The sequence below is a fragment of the Phragmites australis genome, chromosome 7, assembly GCF_958298935.1.
Source record: "Phragmites australis chromosome 7, lpPhrAust1.1, whole genome shotgun sequence".
Classification (NCBI taxonomy): Eukaryota; Viridiplantae; Streptophyta; class Magnoliopsida; order Poales; family Poaceae; genus Phragmites; species Phragmites australis.
In genome coordinates, this window is record NC_084927.1 from 1,209,604 (window position 1) to 1,229,488 (window position 19,885).

The following is a 19,885-nucleotide window of genomic DNA, read 5'->3' on the forward strand; positions in this document are numbered from 1 at the left end:
AAACTAAGCAGGTAGGATTGAAGTTGGACAATTCGGGCTGATTGAATTTAGATTTGAACTGAGAATTTGAAACCGTTTTGAAAGAATGAAGTAGCGCTGGAATTTTTAGGTTAGGATTGTCCCCAAATGTCTGCGCATATGTGTTCCTGACCTATGTCAATGTGTTGTGAGAAATGAGAAAAACATGTTAATTATAAGCCCAGAAGCTTAACCTTAATTTCAGCAAAGCAAACCCCCTGAACTAGAATTACTAAAAAAGTCAAAATTACATTAAATTTCAACTGTGAGGGCGGAGTAATCCCACGCAATAGGTTGATTGATTGATTACACGTTGATGCCGATACTAACTGATCGTAATGGTTAAAACAATAACTAATCAAGACTATCTGTCGTAACTGATGGTGGGAGCTGCAGGAGGCCGGGTCGGTCAAACTATTTAATCTTGTCTAACAAACTATAATATGAACAAATAATCAAAGATCCAATTCGTTACACCAGGGCCTACGTGGCAAGGAACGGCAAGCTATATCTTCGGCTGCATGTTGAGCTGCCGCTGCTGCCTGGACTGAAAGTAGCAAACCACCGCGGAGACGATGGCCTCTCTGCAGCAGCAGCAGCAGGAGTAGTCTCTTCATGCAACGTGTCCACTTTTCTGGATGTAGGATCGATTACGCGTAAAATACTCAATTAAAGGGGTGAATGATTGCTGAAGCTAAATTCAAAAATTAAATCACCCCGATCAAATATTCAATTTAATCTTGAAATCAATTTGGGATAGACTGCTATCATGTCACTAAAAATAATTTAGAGAAATAATCCGACCGTACGATTGCACTCAATTTTACTGTAGAAACTAGACAATCATTTGAAACCATTTCAATAAGAATCAAGTCAATCAGATCTCTGGATTTGGAGTTATGAAATTTGTAAGAAGACTGTAACAGATGGTGACGAAAATAGATTAAACACTAAATTGGTAACTGTGCAAAAATTATGAAAATTTGATCAATCAAACTTTTTAGAAGATTACCTTGATGTTCTAGGATGATTTTGGATGAATCAAACTAAGACAAATTACGACGATCAAACGATCCATCGAAAATCAACGTGAAATGGCAAACACTAAGAACATAGAGGAAAACTTACGAAATTTAATCTTCATTTCATGGATAGGTTCACAGAATGAATATGAAAGTATCCCTAAAAAGTTTCTCCTCGAAACTCTAACCCTAGATTAGTCTCCTCTCTGATCTGAAATTCTCGGTACTGTTACACCTCTATTCGGTAATGTAGCTGGACCGACACATTTATATTGGGCACAGTACATGGATAAAATCCTAATTAAGGGGGGTGATTGACAGGGTTTAATTCTTACATATATCTCGGTCTCCTTCCTCTCTTTTTCCAGGATTCTAGTCGGGTCTGTTGAGTCTTAGGCTATTAGAGTTCAGTCAGAGTCAGTTTGTTTTACCGAATCTTCAATTAGCACATGCGCGGCTTGATCGGGCGTGTGGGATGGCATAAGTCGTGGAGATCATGGCGGGTACATCGGCCTCAATGGCCAGTACTTCGTTTGTCTATTTAAAGGAATAAAGATCACAAGAAAATGCTGCGATGTTCGGGCGCAGCACCAAAAACTTCTGAGCCTGAATCCTCGAAATTACTGTAGTGCGTATTGCCGGCAACAGGCTGTATACTTCAGAGTTCAGGAGCGAGCGAATTCTTGAGTGTTGAGCGATTGAGTGAATTCGGTGAGTTGATTTACAACATCTTTTGCACTAGCGCAGTATAGAAGGGTGAGGGGCTGCCCTTTACCATGCCCTGTGAGCCTCACAACATGTTTACACGCGGCCTACCTGCTTCTACCATTCATTATCTCGAAGGACAGTCCATCCATCAGATATTGGAAGAAACCAAACAGCCATCTACACTACACACTCCTTCCATGCGGCGACCACACGTAAGCGACACAGAGCACAGAGGTTGCAGGCGCCTTGGAGATGCAGTTAGATAATAAAAAACTATCTGATAACAAAGTACTAGCAACTTAGGACTTAGATGTGCAATGAAATACTAACATGGAAACAGGGAGAGAAAAACATAACAGATGGAGAGAAAAACGAAACTACTTTTGCAGAAGGGCAAGCTTGGCGATCAACTCCTTTATAACAGAAGGGCAGCTTCTATTCAGGTACTCGATGCCGTCGCTTGCAAGGACCGCCGTCAGGTTTACTGGAGAGCTGAGATAGTTGAAGCATGCCTTCTTCAGCCCGTGGCAGTGATGCTGCTCAGCTAACGCCAAGATAGTCGCCAGAGTGCTCGCTTCTATGCACCTGCATAGTTTGTGTTCGCAAATCAGCTTTAGCCTCTCCAAGTTGTACCTGTCGGCAGCAACAAGCAGATGCTGGGACATGGCAGCTTCGTCCTCTTTGTTCATCTCCGGCAATGAGTCGGTGTAGATGAAGCAGAGCAGCGCCTTGAAAACAGGCGCCTCCATGTCGTCTATGCGGACGGCACCTGCAGCGCAACTCTCCTTCATCGTGCCAAAGAGCTCCGCGCTGAAGACCGGCGACCGGGCCCCGAGCACGCACCGGTGCGCCGCGAATGTCTCACCGCCGACCTCGAACACCACATCAGCGCCCTTGTTGGTCTGGAGGAGGTCGCCGAGGTGTTGGTGCAAGTCGGACGGGGGCACGGAGACGAAGGTCGGGACGGTGGCGGCCTCAGCCATCGGTATCTCCTCTGTGTGGATCTTGTTGATGATGGTGACGTCGCAGCGGACCATGAAAGAATCATCCTTGAGATGCTTGGACTTCTCCAAAGCTTCCCTTTTGATGAACCTTGCCTGTCCCCAACCGCGGTTGCTCTCGAAGTCGCGTATGTCTTCTGATTTCAACAACAGAGTTTGCTCCTCCACGTCGTCGACAAAACGGAAGCGATATTGCGCCTTCACCGCCTTGGTGACACTTTCATTAAGAAAAAGAAAAAGTGATATGTAATCTGCCGACTCCGACTCGTCGCCATTGGGATAATAAAAGATGCACCAGCAATGATCGCCCACAGTGAAAGGATGGGACTTGACAAACTTTCCGGTAGGGGTCCCCTTGGTACGGGAGTATCCGTCGATTTTGAGAATGTGGTGTCCGCTGGTGGCGTCTGCAATGATGGCGGAGGCGGACCGCTCTAGCTTGCCACCGGCGGCAGTGGACGGCATGGCAGATTCCTCTCTCTCTATCTCTCTCTCGCGCGTGGAAGGCTTGGTTGTGGCTTTGCCTCTACCACCCTTATAGCTAGGGTTATGTTGAGTTAAGCTATTCTTTTGAAAAAGGAAAAAGAGTCATAAACAAAGTAGGTTTCCTAACCAGAGTCATATACGTATCCTAGTCTGATCTTGGAGAGTTCAACTTGCATGTATATTGTTAGAGTTTATTTATCTCTTTCTAAGTTTGTTTATCTCTTTCTATCTCTAAGCAGATCTCTTGTATTCTAGATATATCTCGTTTTATTTCTAGGATAGGATTTCTTTGAATAAATCTGACTTGGAATATAATAGAAGTATGTAACAAAATCTTCTACATGATTTAAACCAACTTTGATCAGTTCTATAAATAAATGGCATGCGGCCCGAGAGGGTTATACGTTTCAATCATTGTTCCACTGCCCTAGAATGGGTATTTACAGACGGATTTTAAACTCTATCATAGATTATTATAGATTCCGTCTCTGCAAAAGTGTTTGTGATATCGAACTTGTTACAGACGGTTGCAGAACCATCTGTAATACAACAAAGACGGATTTTCTAGATAATCGTCTATGCGTAGTAAGAGTCACATATAGTATTTGTTTAAACCCATCTGTGAGTACTAAGAGTTACAGACATGTTTTGTTCGAACTCATCTGTGTTAATTGTCACAGGCGGATTTAAAAAAACCTTTACGATTCTCAAATTAAATACATTGTTCAGACCATGCATCGATCACACTTTGTTCATAACATCGATCACACATTATTCATAACACAAAACACAGATATTTACATATCACAAAGGTTAAGAACATCACACAAATGCAAATCACACATTATTCAGAACAAATAAAAGGATGAAATGATTGACATCACAATGACACACTATTCCAAAAAGACGAAAAGTGATCAACAAACTTGGGTCGATCGACGCCATTTTTCAAAAAGATGAGATGAAAGACATTATCTCAATCTCATGCGTTTAAGCGCAATATCAACCCAAACCATCTTCAATTAGCAGCTCGCAGTCATCCGGATCTGGTTGTACCTTAACTATCTCATACATGAGCCAAAACCAAACTACGTTGCTACCAAACCACCAGCCATAATTTAGTAAGAAATGAGCATTCAAGCATGTCTTGCAGTTGACAAAAATGTCTCAATCCTGACGAACAACAATGAAATTTTTTTTCATCTGATAGAATAAAATGGAGAACGCAGTTGACGGCGTACACAAGGTCGACAAAGGGGACCTTCACAGCAGCGAAGAAGACGAAGTCCACCATACCAAAGTTGACGCCAAACATCCGCAGCGTCGAAGACGCCATAGGGACAACCGCATTCTGTCACCTCTTGATTGCCGTGAATTGCGCCATTTTAGATCTACAATGGGAACAAGGTTGTGCCATCAATTGCACAGATTGAAGCAATGAAAACCTAACAAACTCTAACTAAACCGCAAAGGGAACTTAATGAAGTGAAAGGGATTCGGCTCCCGCCAAGATCTTGCTTCTCCAACACTGATGGCGAGTGAGGATGCTTCTCAGTGCAATGGAACACTTGGATATAGCGAGTGAGGAATAAGAACACTCATCGTCGCTTTATATTGAGGGGAGTTGAGGGGTTGTGTGTGTGGGAAGCCAAAAGAGTCTGAGGAGACGAGTGGGTTGTGTGTGTGGGAAGCTAAAAGAGCCAAGGGAGACGGGCTGTCAAATTTGAAAATATTTGTGTGTATTTAAATACAGACGAATGTTTATAAAATTTGTTTGTATCTATCGAATAGATACAGACAGATCTTACAAGAAACCGTCTGTGATAATACCACAGATTAATTTTTCTAAAAGTTGTATGTTTCTTTATGATAGAAACAAACAGATTTATAAAAACCGTCTGTGAATTCATTCACACCTGGACTCCGATCTTATTATAGACACGTCTATCTTAATAAATGTCTGAGGATATTTTATCTGTGATAGGTCATAAGAAACCGTCTGTAATATACCATCTGCTTTCAATAATTATGTGGTAGCGTTCGTTGAACTTTTACATGGTACCGGAGCCTAAGTCTTCCTCCAAATACATCTAGCACCACTTCATCATCTCTGTCGTCCCCTCTTGGCCATCCTATCTCTGAGAAGCTCACAAGAGAAAACTATTTGTTGTGGAAGGCACAAATTCTTCCAGCTGTGCGTGGAGCACAGCTTACCGGGTATCTTGATCGAACGATGACGGAATTGGTCAAGACTCTGGAGATCGAGAAGGACAAGGGTACCGAGATGGTGCAGAATCCAGCCTATAAGTAATGGGTGGCCCAAGATCAGCAGGTCCTGAGTTACTGGGTTAACACTCTCTCCAAGGAAGTCCTGATGCATGTTGTGCCGATGACAACTTCAACACGAGTATGGCGTACTGTGGAGGCGATGTTCTCCTAGCAGTGTGAAGAACGGGTGATGCACATCCAGATGGCTCTCGTGAACACGCAGAAGGGAAGTATGTCAACTACGGAATACTACACCAAGATGAAGGCTCTCGGCGATGAGATGGCATCGGCCGGGAAGCCCCATGATGATGAAGAGATTGTCTCCTGTATCCTTGCTGGCCTTGACATCGAATACAATCCTCTGGTGTCGGTCATAGCAGCACGGGCAGAACCAATCTCCCGGAGCAAGTTTAATGATCAACGACTCAGTTTTGAGATGAGGATGGAATTGCTACAAGGCTCTAGAAACCAGTTCCAGTCATCAGCAAATCATAGACAATCATACCACGGCCATAGCAGCACAGGCAGTAGAAGGAATACTTTGACAATCATAGACAAAAAGGAACCAAATTAACAAATTGTTTCTCTTCTCTAACTCCGTACACCATTCTACAATCGTGTGAGATATTCCATAAAAAAATGGATATTCTCCTCAAATACCCATACAACCCTTCTCGTCCATTGTACCCTACCGAATTTTGCAAGTATCACCTCCAAATTTGCTGAATTAAATACCTGACTATAAAATCCAAGGTATCATGTTTGATATCAAGTGGAAGCAGCTAGGCGAATTATGAAAATGGTCACAGTTATCACCCTAATTTGAAGATCCATAGCTTGCAATTGCAGCTGATAGTCGATGCAACCGACTTTTCATTTAAAGTTTCCATCTCTAAGTCAAACATTTAACTGGTGATGACAAAGTGGCAAATCTCCCGGACATCTTACTGTTCAGATGGGATCAGTCGGCAAATAAAACGACAAGTCTGAGTCCCTTAAACGCTGGTAAGTTAATCTAAACCATTTAAATAGAAATCAATCAAGTGTGATGGCTAGATGCCTTTCCATTTCATTGATTAATGCGGTAACTTTTAGCTATTTTTTTCAACAAGTCTCCGTTGGAAGATTTATGATGAATTCATATATAATTGGATAGAAAAGTTCAAAAGACAAATTTTAGTATTTAGTTTTTAACTTTTAAATTTTGTGAAATAAAAAATTATCTACTCGATCTTTGGAGTATTCAATAATCGAACATATCTTTTTAGGGAATTCTTAGTTCATAATTTTTGTGTCTATTTCAGTTCTTTGTTCTACATTAAAATATATGCATGTAGAAACTAATACTTGGGACTTTTAATTCATGCTAACTGTATGGTATAACATAAATGTAGTCAACCACCCCTGCCCGTCCATGCTCAAACCTGGATGGCTACCTCCTGGTATTATTTATAGAGAAGTCTATAAAGAATAGTGCTTAAAGCAGTTTCATTTCTAATCTATACACGTATTAGCGTTTCAATTCACTGGAACACACAAATGCTGCTAGTCTATAAATTACTATAATTGGTAGGATGTATAGAACTTTGTGTGTGTGTGTGTTGAGCGTTGAGGCAACACAACGGATAAAAAAAAAAAAAATCCGATTTTGAGCTACGCAAACTTTATTTATCTTTAAATCACATGTTGGAACTATAGCAAATCTACATAATTCAAATTTCATTATGATAATATTTTTAAAAAAAATTGTTTATGCACTTACATGTACGAAAAAATTACATCACGCTACCAAAAAAAAAAACACTTGATCTATGCCGGTTCATAATTGGCATCATTGCCGGCTATTGAACCGACACTAAAGATTATCACTATCGGTGGTAGAACTGCCCTTATTACTACTGATTCATGACATGAACCGATAGTGATAGTTACACCACCAACTGTGAATCCCTTTTCACATGTAGGCGGCGGATGCCAAGAGCAGAAGCTACTTAGAGTCCAACGAGCTGACCCTCATATTCGGCTACATTATTCATGGCCGGAAAATCAATGTGCAAAGCGTATTGTAGGCTTTCTCCTGTTGGAGAGATCAGTATAATCCTAGCCCTCGTGCCATGAAGCGTGAGCGATCCATCGAAGAATAAAGTTCATACATCTGATAAGTGGCCACGGTCATCATGGGGTTGGTCTAGTTTTGTTCATTTGGCCATGAACTCAGCGAGCGCTTGTAGCTTGATTGTTGTTTGAGGCATGAAACATATGTCAAATTCTCCGAGTTCAATAGATTACTTGGCGATTCGACCGATTGTATCTCTCTTGTGCATGATCTCGCCTAGTGAGAATTTTGATAGTATGATAATCTTGTGAGCCTGGAAGTAATATCGTAACTTACGAGAGGCCATCAGTATAGCAGCTATACAATAGCTTCTGCACCTATGGATAGAGTTCTTTAGGACCGTGGAGCACTTCACTGATGTAGTACACCGGTCGTTGGCTTTTCTCTCGTTTGTCTTGCACTTCTCTTTACACCACCAATATCCCACTTACAGCACGTGGTTTGGCCACGACATATAAGAGTAAATCTTCATTAGGGTTAGGAGCGATTAGCACAGGGGGGAAGAAAGATATCTCTTTAAAATTTTGAATGCTTTGTCTGCTTCTTTTGACCATTCAAACTTGTCATGTTGTCTTAGTAACTTGAGGAAGGGAAGTCCTCGATCTCCGAGCTAGGAAATAAACCGGCTGAGGGCTGCCATGCATCCGGTTAGTCTCTGAACTTCTCGCACTGACTTGGGAGTTTGCATCTCTTCAATAGCTTTGATCTTCTCGAGATTGACTTCTATTCCCTGGTAGAACACTAGGTAACCGAGCAGTTTCCCCGTGTTAACTCCAAACGTGCACTTCTTCAGGTTCAGTATGACTTGATTCTTGTGCAAGTTGTTGAACGTTTCTTGTAGATCGTAGATGAGATCTTCATTCTTTTGGGTTTTGATGACAAGATCATCGACGCAGGCCATGACATTTCAGCCGATCTGATCATAGGGTGTTATCTATATTCCTCGTTGGTATGTGGCATCGACATTCTTCAATCTGAATGGCATTTAACATAAAAATAGACTCCAAACAGAGTAATAAAGGAGGTCTTCTCCTCATCCTATAGATGCATGTTAATCTGGTGATAACAGGAGTAGGCATTGAGAAGGCTTAAATAGTCACAGCAAGAGGTGAAGTCAACTATTTGATCTATTCATGGTAGAGGAAAGGCGTCCTTAGAGCAGGCTTTGTTGAGATCCGTGAAGTCGACACACATTCGTCATTTATCATTTGACTTTTTGACCATGATGGGGTTTGCGAGCCACTCGGGGTGATCCACCACCCGAATAAAACCTGCCTTGGTGAGCCTTTCGATTTCCTCTTTAATAACTTCTTTCTAGTCGGGTGTGAACCATCAGAGTTTCTGCTTGACCGGTTTTGCGTTGGGTCGAATAGCTAGTTTATGCTCAATCACCTCCATGGGGATCCTGTGTATGTTTGACGGTTGCCAGGCGAACACGTCGGTGTTTGCCCAGAGGAAGGTGATAAGCGTTAGTTCTTATTTGGGATCCAGGTTGGATTCGATCCAAACAGTCTTGGATGGCTCCATTGGTTCCAGATGAACTGCTTTGACTTCACCATGAGACTTCATGATGGCCTTAGGCCTCGAGTTTTTTGTCTCCTTGTTGGGTTGCTGTTGCGTGGCCATGTCCAGACTCTGTTTGTCACAGTGTAGGCCTACTTTTGTGCAGCCCCGGATGGTAATGACTCTCTCAGGTCCTGGGATCTTTATGCACTGATAAGTGTAATGCGTGGCTGCCATGAATTTGGTGAAAGTAGGTCTTCCTAAGATGACATTGTATGCCATCTCGAAGTCGACCACGTCAACATAATTTTTTCTGTCCAGAAATTGCCGTGCTTCCCGAAGGTAATGAGTAGCGATATCTGGCCAATGGGAGTGTCCGAAGATCTGGGTACTATACCATGGAGTTTTGAGTAACCGGCTTGATAGCAGACCGGGAGATCTCCATCCCTTCAAGTGCATTTGCGAAAAGGATGTTCAGGGAACTCCCTCCATTGATAAGAACTCGGGTAACCCTGCAGTTAATTATCGTAGGATCGACCACTATTGGGAAGCGGCCTAGCCATACAAAGTTATCTAAGCAGTCTTCTTAGCCAAAGGAGATTTCCGTGGTTAACCATTTAACGGCCTAACGACCCTTAGGGATGGCATCTAGGACTTCTCGGGTCACCACCTTGTACTGTTGTTCAGGCTCGTAGGATGTAGAACCACCAAACAAGTGGTCGATCATCCTCTCATCTGGCTGAAATGATATCAGATCTATGTTGTCCTCACTGCCACTGGAGCTGGAATCCCTACTCTAGGCTGCAACCTAGATCTTCTTTCCTTTGGCCGCTTTTTCGACCTCCGCTTTGACCATCTTCTTCCTGAGGTGGCACTCGTGGAGGTTGTGGTTGTTGATCTGGTGGAGGTCGCATCAGAGCCTATCAGTGTGTTTGGGATGGACGTCAGGCATATTGCAAAAACTTTCTCATAATTATTTTTCTTGCCCTTACCTCCCTTGGTGTTCTTCTTGCATTTAGCCTTTGCCTTGTCGCCCTCGACACGGATTGAGGGCGCTTGATGCCCTGAGTCTTCTCCTTGATGGAGAGAAGCACATCTTCAGTCTTAGAGGACTCATCGATGATCTTCATGAGCTCCTTAACTGTCTCGGGCTTTGGGATGGCAATATCTTCAATGCATCTCTAGCTCCTGACCCCCCGGGTGAATGCATGTATGATGTCGTAGTCGCTAACCTTAGGGATGTTGTTCCGGATATTGGTGAAGCGACATACGAACTTGCACAAGGTTTCACTTCCCTTCTGCTCGCAACAGTAGAGATCATTTTTCATGCTGGAGCGAACGTATGTACCATTGAAGCTGGCTTAGAATACATCGCAAAGCTGCTCCCACTAGTAGATTTTGCTCTCTTTTTGTCTTCCCTAAACTCAATGTCTGACACTCGTAAAACGGGTACACAAGCGCTAAGCCACAATCCAGGTACCTCTACCTATCACGCGCACTTAGATAAGCGCGAACAAGGTCACACATGAATCGAATTTAGGAAACAAGAGTTTTTACTACTAAAGGGGAAATATGAGTATTCAATTCTTTTCTCTGACCCCGGCTGGCTAATTCATACTGGTCGGTCAACGGTTTTATCTTATTATCTCTAAGTTTTCTTCCCAGATAACCAGTCGGGGGCTAGATGAATATAGTATACCAAGAACTAATGATAACAGACTATGTATGTGCCAAAGCAACTTCCTTCGCATGGGCATGATATTCTAAGTTAAGACCTCGTGGGATCTGACGAAGTTTCCCTATCGCGTCCTCGAGTGTCTGGGGTCTACGACACCTCCCACTCACGTTAGACCTAGGGTTGATCCGATTAAGCTCCTCTATTAGTAACAAAGTCATCCTACGCTAGCCGGAGGAGAAAGTGAGTAGCACTGAGCATGTTAGGTTACCGGTATCTCCTCAATATCAAATTCCCAAGTAGTCCCACTGTTTTCATTTAAATTTTTTTGTTTTTACTAATAAAAGAATAAGTTTCTATTTCCAAGCACATGACACAGAAAAAAGCTTAAACGGACTCGTCAATTCTCTGACTAGCTACCGCGGCGGTTCCGAGTGCTACTCAGGGCTATGATTTTTTGTAACAAGGTCCCATTGCATTTTTTGTTCAAGATCTCTTTCGGTGCATGCTTGGACTGTTGGTACAAAAGACCAGGAGAGCTAGTGCACTACACCAACAAATGCGCTTAGTTTCCAAACACCATCCTGATCTTTTAATAGAAAAGGAGGACATAGAATCTTTTCACCACTGCACAAAATTTCTGCTGCAACAGTTCAACTTCTGAGCCTAGCCAGCGATGAGTCTTATCCCCCTCCTACCTTTGTAAGGACAAGATGATATTTATAGACCAACTAGAAAATCTATCCAAATGGAACACCTTTTCGAGAACTCTGAGGTGTTCAGAATCCCAAGTAGGTAATTTGAGAGTCCAGAAAGCACGGTTAGATGCTTTATCCTAATCGGGACTCGAGTCCTACTCAATGATATGGTCGGACAAAAAGCTTATCTTTTTTGGCCATATACCTAATCCATTGAAGCCTCATTTCGCATACTGATGAGGGGCTTAACAATGAATATTGGATAGTTACCATATCCGGGCACCCCAGGGTTTTCTGCAATTTCCGAAGCATATCTCTATCTCTAGGAAAGGGATCCCTAGATGAAAAGAAACTATACATAGGTACCTAAGGCATCCTGTAATGAGAAGGTTTATTTCCAAGAACAAGAAAGATGAGTCTAAAGGACATACAACACCCCCATAAATATACGGAGCCAGGGGCCCTACGGAGGACACTCCCAAATGAAGAGACAAAAGCCCAAACAAATCGAATACAAGCCAAAAGAAGCTGAGCAAGTCGCCAACTAGGTTTAGATCCATCTAGGCTAGCCACATACCCCATAGTAACAGGCTCAAATCAATACAAGTCAAACATGTAGGGTTATTGTCCTCATGGAGGCCCGAACCTATATAAAAACCCCTACCGGTTCCCTCGTGATTCGTCTACTCAAAGCATCCCCTATTTCTTCAACAAGTTCGTTAGATCGGCAGTTCACAAATCATTGACAAAAAAAAAGATCTTCCTTTGTTAGATGCAGAAAGGTGTTCTATTAACAAATTAAAGGATAACCTAAGTAAAAGACAATGACATGGTGATCAGAAGTGTTGCTTTTGCCACAAACCTAAGAAAATTAAGCACATCTTCTTTGATTGCCACTGCGCACGCTCTTCATGGCTAATATTCCAGGTAGCATCAAACCGTTACCAACCACGAAATGTTCAAAAAATGTTTGGGAATTGGCTTTGGGGTCTTAGTAAAAACTTAAAAGGCTACATACTGATGACGGTGGCCACATTTTGTTGGTCTCTATGGCTATGTCGGAATGACATTGTCTTTAACAAGAGCAACTCTTTTTCTCCTTCACAAGTTATTTTTACTTGTACACGCTGGCTCCGTACGTGGTCTATACTACATCGGGACGAGTATCGCAAAATGGTTACTACAGCATGTACTCAACTAGAGTGAGTAGCCAGGGAGCTTTTTACCTAGTTTGGATGGCAGTCTAGACTCCGCATCTAAGCCTAAGAAGAATAACCTGAGCAGGGGAGATGTAATTTTATCTTGTTAGAATTTTGCTTTGCGTGTGTCTCATGTACCAAGATTATGTTTATAATATCACGGTTGTGTGCATCTTATTTATGCAGAGGCCAAGGGTAAACCCTTGTGCAATTGTATCAGCTTGATGTAATGATGAGAGTTAATAAAGGTTCCTTCTCCAAAAAAATGAACCTCGTTGAATTTCTCCAGATCTATACCATGGTCATACAAGTGGCTGGTGGGGACGAAAAGGTAATGATGAATTACCTCCTATAACCCTTGAAGGGGCATCCAGAACATGGCTGACCAACTTACCTCTATGCACTATCTACTCATGGGAACAGCTTGGCGATGTATTCCGAGCTAACCTCCAGGGTACATATGTTCGCCTCGGCGTGAAAAATGACCTATATCATTGCGAGCAGACGGGGAACAAAACCTTATGTGAGTTCGTGCACTGCTTCAACAATATCTGGAACAACATCCCCAAGGTCAGTGACTACGATGTCATGCATGCATTTACTCGGTGGGTCAAGAGCTGGAGGTGCGTTGAGGACACCACCATCCAAGAGCCTGAGGCGGCCAAAGAGCTCATGAAGATTGTTGATGAGTCCGCCAAGACTGAAGACGTGCTCCTCTTTGTCAAGGAGAAGACTCATGGCATCAAATGCCCTCAATCTAAGCTCGAAGGTGACAACATCAAGATCAAGCACAAGAAGAATGCTAGGGGGGAGGGCAAGAAAAATATTTCTAAGGAAGTCATTGCAGATCTGCTCGATAAGCATCCTGGTTCCTCTCAGGCCGAGAATTTTACATCAAGCTTCGTCGAACGTGACAACAAGCCTTGGTATGACCTCTACCAGATTGACATCCATAGCCTCCACGAGTGCTATCTCTGGAAGAAGATGGTCAAGGAGAAGGTCAAGAAAGTGGGCAAAGGAAAGAAGACCCAGGTCACAGCCCAGAGTAGGGATTCCAGATCCGGCGACAGCGAGGACGACACGGATCCAATGTCTTTTCAGCCGAATGAAATGACGATCAACCACATATTCAGTGGTTCTACTTCCTACAAGTCCAAAAGGCTATACAAGACAATAGCCTGAGAAATCTTAGCTACCATCCCATTGGTTGTCAGGCCGTTAAGTGGTCAAACGTTGACATCTCATTTGGCCAAGATGATTGCCCTGAAAACTTCATATGGCCAAGCCGCATCTCGATAGTGGTCGAGCCTATGATCAATAACTGTAGGGTCACCCAAATTCTTATCGATGGAGAGTTTCCTGAACATCCTCTTTGCTAATGCACTCAAAGGGATGTAGATCTCCCGATCTACTATCAAGACGGTTACACAAGCCTTTTGTGGTATAGTACCTGGATCTTCGGTCACCCCCATCGGCCAGATATCACTCCCTGTAACCTTCGGGAAGCATGACAACTTCTGGAAGGAAAAGATTATGTTCGATGTGGTTGACTTCGAGATGGCGTACAATGTCATCCTAGGTCGATCGACCTTAGCCAAGTTCATGGCTGCCAAGCATTATGCTTTTCAGTGCGTGAAGATCCCGGAACCGAGTCATTATTGTTTGGGGTTGCCCAAAAGTAGGCCTATGTTGTGAAAAATGAAGTCTAGATATGTCCATGTAGCATCAACCCGATAAGGAGACAAAAAACTCAAGGCCTAAGGCAGCCGTGAAATCTCACGCCGAAGTCAAAGAAGTTCCCCTAGACCCAGCAGAGTCTTTCAAGACAATCCAGATCGGCTCCAATCTGGATCCCAAACAGGAACTCACGCTCATCACTTTCCTCCGGGCAAACATCGACGAGTTTGCATAGCAACCGTCAGACATGCCTAGGATCCCCAAGGAGGTGATTGAGCACAAACTAGCTATCTGGCCCGACGCAAAGCCGATCAAGCAAAAAGTTCGGTAGTTCACGCTCGACTGGAAAGAAACCATCAAAGAAGAAATTGAAAGGCTCACCAAGACAGGTTTCATTTGGGAGGTGGATCACCCTGAGTGGCTTGCTAACCCTATCATGGTCAAAAAATCAAACAGCAAACGGCATATGTGCGTTGCTTTACCGATCTCAACAAAGTCTACCCTAAGGATGCTTTTCCTTTACCAGGAATAGATCAGATAGCTGATTCCACCTCTAGCTATGACTATCCAAGACTTCTCGATGCCTACTTCGGTTATCACCAGATTAGCATGGATCCAGAAGATGAGAAGAAAACCCCCTTTATCACTCTGTCTGGATTCTATTGCTATGTTAAGATGCCATTCGAATTGAAGAATGCCGGCGCCACATACCAATGGGGAATGTAGATAACACACCATGAACAGATCGACCAGATTATCATTATCAACCATGCTCACACATGATTGACCTTACCACAAGGGTTACTCGTACCTACAAGAAATCGAAGGAACTCACAACAAAAAGGTGAACGCAATCTGAATTGCTAATGAAGATGAATTACCAAAGGTGGGGTTCCTCTAACCGATGAAACGACAAAAACTGTCTTGGCAATATTAATCCAATAAAGACCCAAGTCTAAACGTGGTGGCATCAAACTATATAAGGAAATAGGTGGACGTCCAACGGCACCCCTTGGGCGTGCTCCTGGTGATGGTGGCGCACACCAACTTGGGACTGGGTGCCTAACAAAATTACAAGGCCCAAGGCCCGGTAAAAGGTGATGCAACACCTGACAGAAATAGCAGCAACTTGTCGCGATGTTTTGAAGGCCTTCCTAGACAAATTTGGTTGTGGGGATGGATCCATTAGAAAGTTGAGGAAAGAAGTTTTCCATCAAGTACTCATACGCCTCTATCGGACTCTGTATTAAATAATTATGGCCTTCGGAAGGTGATGCTGTTAGTTTGTCCCGAACTGGTTGCAGTCGTGTCGATGTAGGGGAAGTAGAGGTAGGCTCGGCCATGTAGTGAAAGTAGTTATACACGTTGGAGTAGTCATAATCGTGTCCGTGTAGCACCACATCATGATCATCATGAAGTAAGGGAAGGAGTTGTGTGCTATTGTTCATCCTTGCAGCAAGCTTATCGTCATGGAAACCTAAAAAATCATGCCCACAAAAATATACCTGTTGCATGGGTTGTTTAGATTCCCCAGCTGTGGTCGCATCCATGATGAACATGGTCTCATCAATAGGACCCTCCTGGCAGCCCTTGTGGATAGATGGTGCCCATGCTTGAGGCCGTCTCCCTGCTACTAGGCCTGCCTTGCGCGGGTGCTACAGTTGGTGCGAGGGTCATGGGCGTGACGTGGCACGACTACTTCCTTGCCCAGTTCGGAGTCGTTGTCCGAAGGGACAGCCTGGCCCCCTTGAGAATGATTCTAGGGTCAGAGAAGCATGGCCTGATGAAGGTCTTCCTCGTACAGTTTGCGGTACATCATTCATGTAATGTTTTTCATGTCATTCAAGTTACTAACTGATTAACTTATTATTTGTCATTTCGTAATTCATAGACAGAGCACATCCAATCACTAGTAGGCGATGGCAATGTCTCCCACCACTTGGAGGCGCACTTGCTATAGTAGTTTGGTTGGATCGTGTTCACTGAGACCCACGACAACTCGGTCTCATGGAGCATGGTCCCGTACGCCAGAGAGATTGCGGACGCTGGTCTGGGGCAGGTCCCTCAATACAGCTAGGCTTCAGTTGTACTGGCTGCTACGTACAGGGGCCTGTGCAATTCCTACACGAAGGTCAATTCGAACGTGGTCTTCACCTGGTGCCCGCTACTGCTGCAACTGTGGTCCTACGAGAGGTTCGCTATTGGCTAGCCAGTTGTCGACCATAGCATGTACCAGTTTCCAGCATGCGACAGTTCAGGCGGTTTCAGGTGTTCCCACTTCCACCCACTCGGATGGTGCCCCAAAACATCCACATGTGCATACATTGTAATTATTTATGCAATTCAAGTAATTCCAGGCCGAGTGAAGGTGCATCTAGCACCTAAGTATGGTTTTGGTAATTAATGATAATACCTATAGACTAATAATTGTGTTAAGAATTATTAGTAGGTTGCTCCAAAAGTGATGCATGGAGGATTGAGCATGAATTCATTGAGGAATGCCATATGATTAAGAGAAATTCATCAAGATGAATGAGCTCTAATTGATGCTCGGGTAAGTGGTGATAATACCCATAGACTAACAATTATATTGAGAATTATTAGTAGGTTGTTCCGTAGGAGATGCATAAGTGATAAAGCATGGATTCGTTGAGGAATTCCATGAGATCAAAAGATATGCATCGAGGTCATTGAGCTCTAGGTGATGCTCATGTGATGAAGAAGAAGCTAGAGGGAAGGGACCTTGGAGTTTGAGGATGGTATTAAGAATATTGATAATAAACATGAAGATCAAAGTTACTTATGGAGATCAAGTGACTAAAGGTATGGAATTATCAATTGATTTTTGTGAACTAACCCATATGCTATGTGCTTGAGAGTAAGTTGGGGTTAGGTTCTATATAAAGGCAAATATTGAATTGAGATATTCAATGTTTAGTGGACAACTTATGTTCTTGATGCTTGCGGTTCATACCTCGGTAGTGAACTGAATGAGGTGTGAAAAGAAAAGTCTTCCATGCTTAGTGCATGGGAAGCAATCAAGTGAGCTTTATCAACCTTCTAGAAGGTCAATAGAGGATCAAGATGGGAAGTAAGGATGAACATCATCATCAAGCTCAAGTGAAGAGTTGATGACAAGCCTAGAAGAAACATTGGGACTCGGATGATGTGTTTGTCAAGTTCAACAGGATGACTAGCTCAATGTAAAGGTATAAAATATAGGGCATTATCTTTTACCGGTCAATGCTAATTAGAGAAGAGAAATGGTTGGATTGATAGGATAAATACAATACTATTAAGAGGGGTCTAGATGATTGCTTGAGTTTTTACCATGTGTTAATAAGTTCAATCTTGCATGTGCATACTCTGTTTGGTAGGATGCTATAGTTTTTAAATGGGTTTTGCAAATAGCTCAAGTCCATATTCCTACTTTATGTGTCATGTCACTAGGTTGCAAAGGTGTTTTGCTAGTTTTCATAGTGAATTACTTAACCTTTAGTTGTATGGAACCTTTAGATTGCAAATTTATTTTGTAAAAGATTAAGGTTTATGTAGTTTTCATTGTAGTGGATCTTTGTACTATGTTTTAGGTTTTATCTAATGTGTTTAAGATTAAGCAATCAGTTGGTATGTGTAGCCCTCTGAATAAGCTTTCTATAGAGTCTAAGATCATCTAAATTGGGCATCGGTTCAAAAGTTATCGCCGTTTATCTGAGTGTCAGTTGTGCTGATCTGGGAGTGGCGGTCTGACCGTCAAGATTGCCGGTCTGACCACTGGAGCTAAAATTGAAACTTCATTTTCCTAGAGAGGTTGTTGGTCTAACCACCAAGATGGCTGGTCTGACCACTAGAGCTTGTAGAGAACTTTCATCTCTATGTAACGGTTGGAGATCTGACTGCCAAGGTGGTCTGTCTGACCATCAAAGACCTGTAAAGGCTATAACAGCTAGTTTTAGAGCTGTTTGCCAATGGCGGTCTGACCGCTAGATCCGCAGAGAAGTCATCTCGGGTATAACGGCTAGTTTTGGTAGTGTAGCCTATATATACCTCTAGTCCAGATACTTAGAAAAACACTCCTACCCCCACTGAGCATCTTTGAGCAAACTAAAGTTCTCCCCACACATGTGTACATGTGTTGCACATAGAGAGGATTGTGAAGCAAGAATAAAATGCATTTGCATTAGAGATTGAGTTTTAGATACTTGGTGAGAGTCAAGTTTATCTTGGCTTATTACTCTTGGTGTTTGCAAACACTTAGATGCGCGTGGCGGCGTTGTGATCCGGTGATCTTCTTAAAGAAGTTTGTGAGAAGGTCTAATGTGATTATGAGAGACTTTGTGCACGCCTTGCCGGAGCGCTAAAATACAACTCTAGTGAAATTAAGATAATGAGTGGTTCATTGGATTAATCCAACTTAAAATTAAGTTGCTCGTGATGAGTCTATTCTCATGGTAAGAATTGCTTACTTGATATAGAAGCGATTAAATGATTGAATCCACCTCAACATGGAGAATTTTAATTAAATATTGACTTAAATTTTTATATGTAACCAATTAAAATAGGTTGCTAGTGCACGTTTAAAATTTTTGAACCACTCTATACTCTTAAATAAAATTGAGAGTTAAATAAAAAAATATCACGAGCAGAAACGAGCGTACAAAGGCGAACATGCTCCGTCCGGTCTTTTTGCCCGGATCCCCATCCAGTATCTGTAGAATATATTTCTTTTTCTCATTCACCCCTTCACTCATCCATTCAATTGAACACTAAAAAATAGAATGGCCAAGCTTCTGCAGCACGCAGACGCCAACTTTTGGAGCCCCTGCATCTTCTGTGTGTATTTTGCTCCTGGCGGCAGCTGAGGCAGACGCAAGCGACCTTTGTGCACGACGGTCAACGATGTGGACCATAGCGAGACTGCGTCCAAGTATATGGGCGATCTTTTTTTGGAGGGGGGAGAGACTCATCACCTGTGGGGAAGTGACTTTGCGTATTAAGAAGAATATACAGATAAATTCAAGACATAAAATTTAACCGACCTAGTAAAAATTAGGTCACATTGCATATTAAGAAATAGACATATTAAGTGGAAATTATTTATTATAATTAAATCAACAAAACAAGATCTCACATGATTATATTTTGATAAACACTAAATATATACCAAGTCCTACAAAATTTTGGATAGTTCTGTCTAATTTCTATCCGTCCAATCAAATAAAAAATTGAATTGTCATAACCATACTATCAAATAAAAAATTAGATCGTGACATCCAACAAAACATGAATAATCATATCCTATCTAACTAAACACATCTTAAGTTGCTCATACTTGCCACTAATCATAGCACTAGTATAGTTTCCAAACTAGATTTTTAGGTATTCAACGCCCAAGGGCCTTGACAGAATAAGTAGTGAGATGTGGGGGTGGTTGAGGGTATGCTATATATTGAATAGGGGCATTCTGGGTATTTCTTTATTTTATAAAGGTTCGGTCAGTTGCCTGTCAAAAAT

The 19,885-nt window shown here is 42.5% G+C and overlaps 1 protein-coding gene and 1 non-coding gene across 2 annotated transcripts; one reads left to right on the plus strand and one right to left on the minus strand.

The window, feature by feature from the left end:
* Nucleotides 1-1,983: 1,983 nt before the first annotated feature.
* LOC133923829 (BTB/POZ and MATH domain-containing protein 1-like) lies at nt 1,984-3,366 on the minus strand. The gene has a single exon (XM_062369101.1). The coding sequence runs from the start codon at nt 3,212-3,214 to the stop codon at nt 2,126-2,128; it is 1,089 nt and encodes a 362-aa protein (XP_062225085.1). The 5' UTR covers nt 3,215-3,366; the 3' UTR covers nt 1,984-2,125.
* Nucleotides 3,367-5,801: 2,435 nt separating this feature from the next.
* Nucleotides 5,802-5,940, plus strand: LOC133925671 (small nucleolar RNA Z247). Its single transcript, XR_009910945.1, has one exon. It is a non-coding gene; the product is annotated as a small nucleolar RNA Z247 (small nucleolar RNA).
* The last annotated feature ends 13,945 nt before the right edge of the window (nt 5,941-19,885 follow it).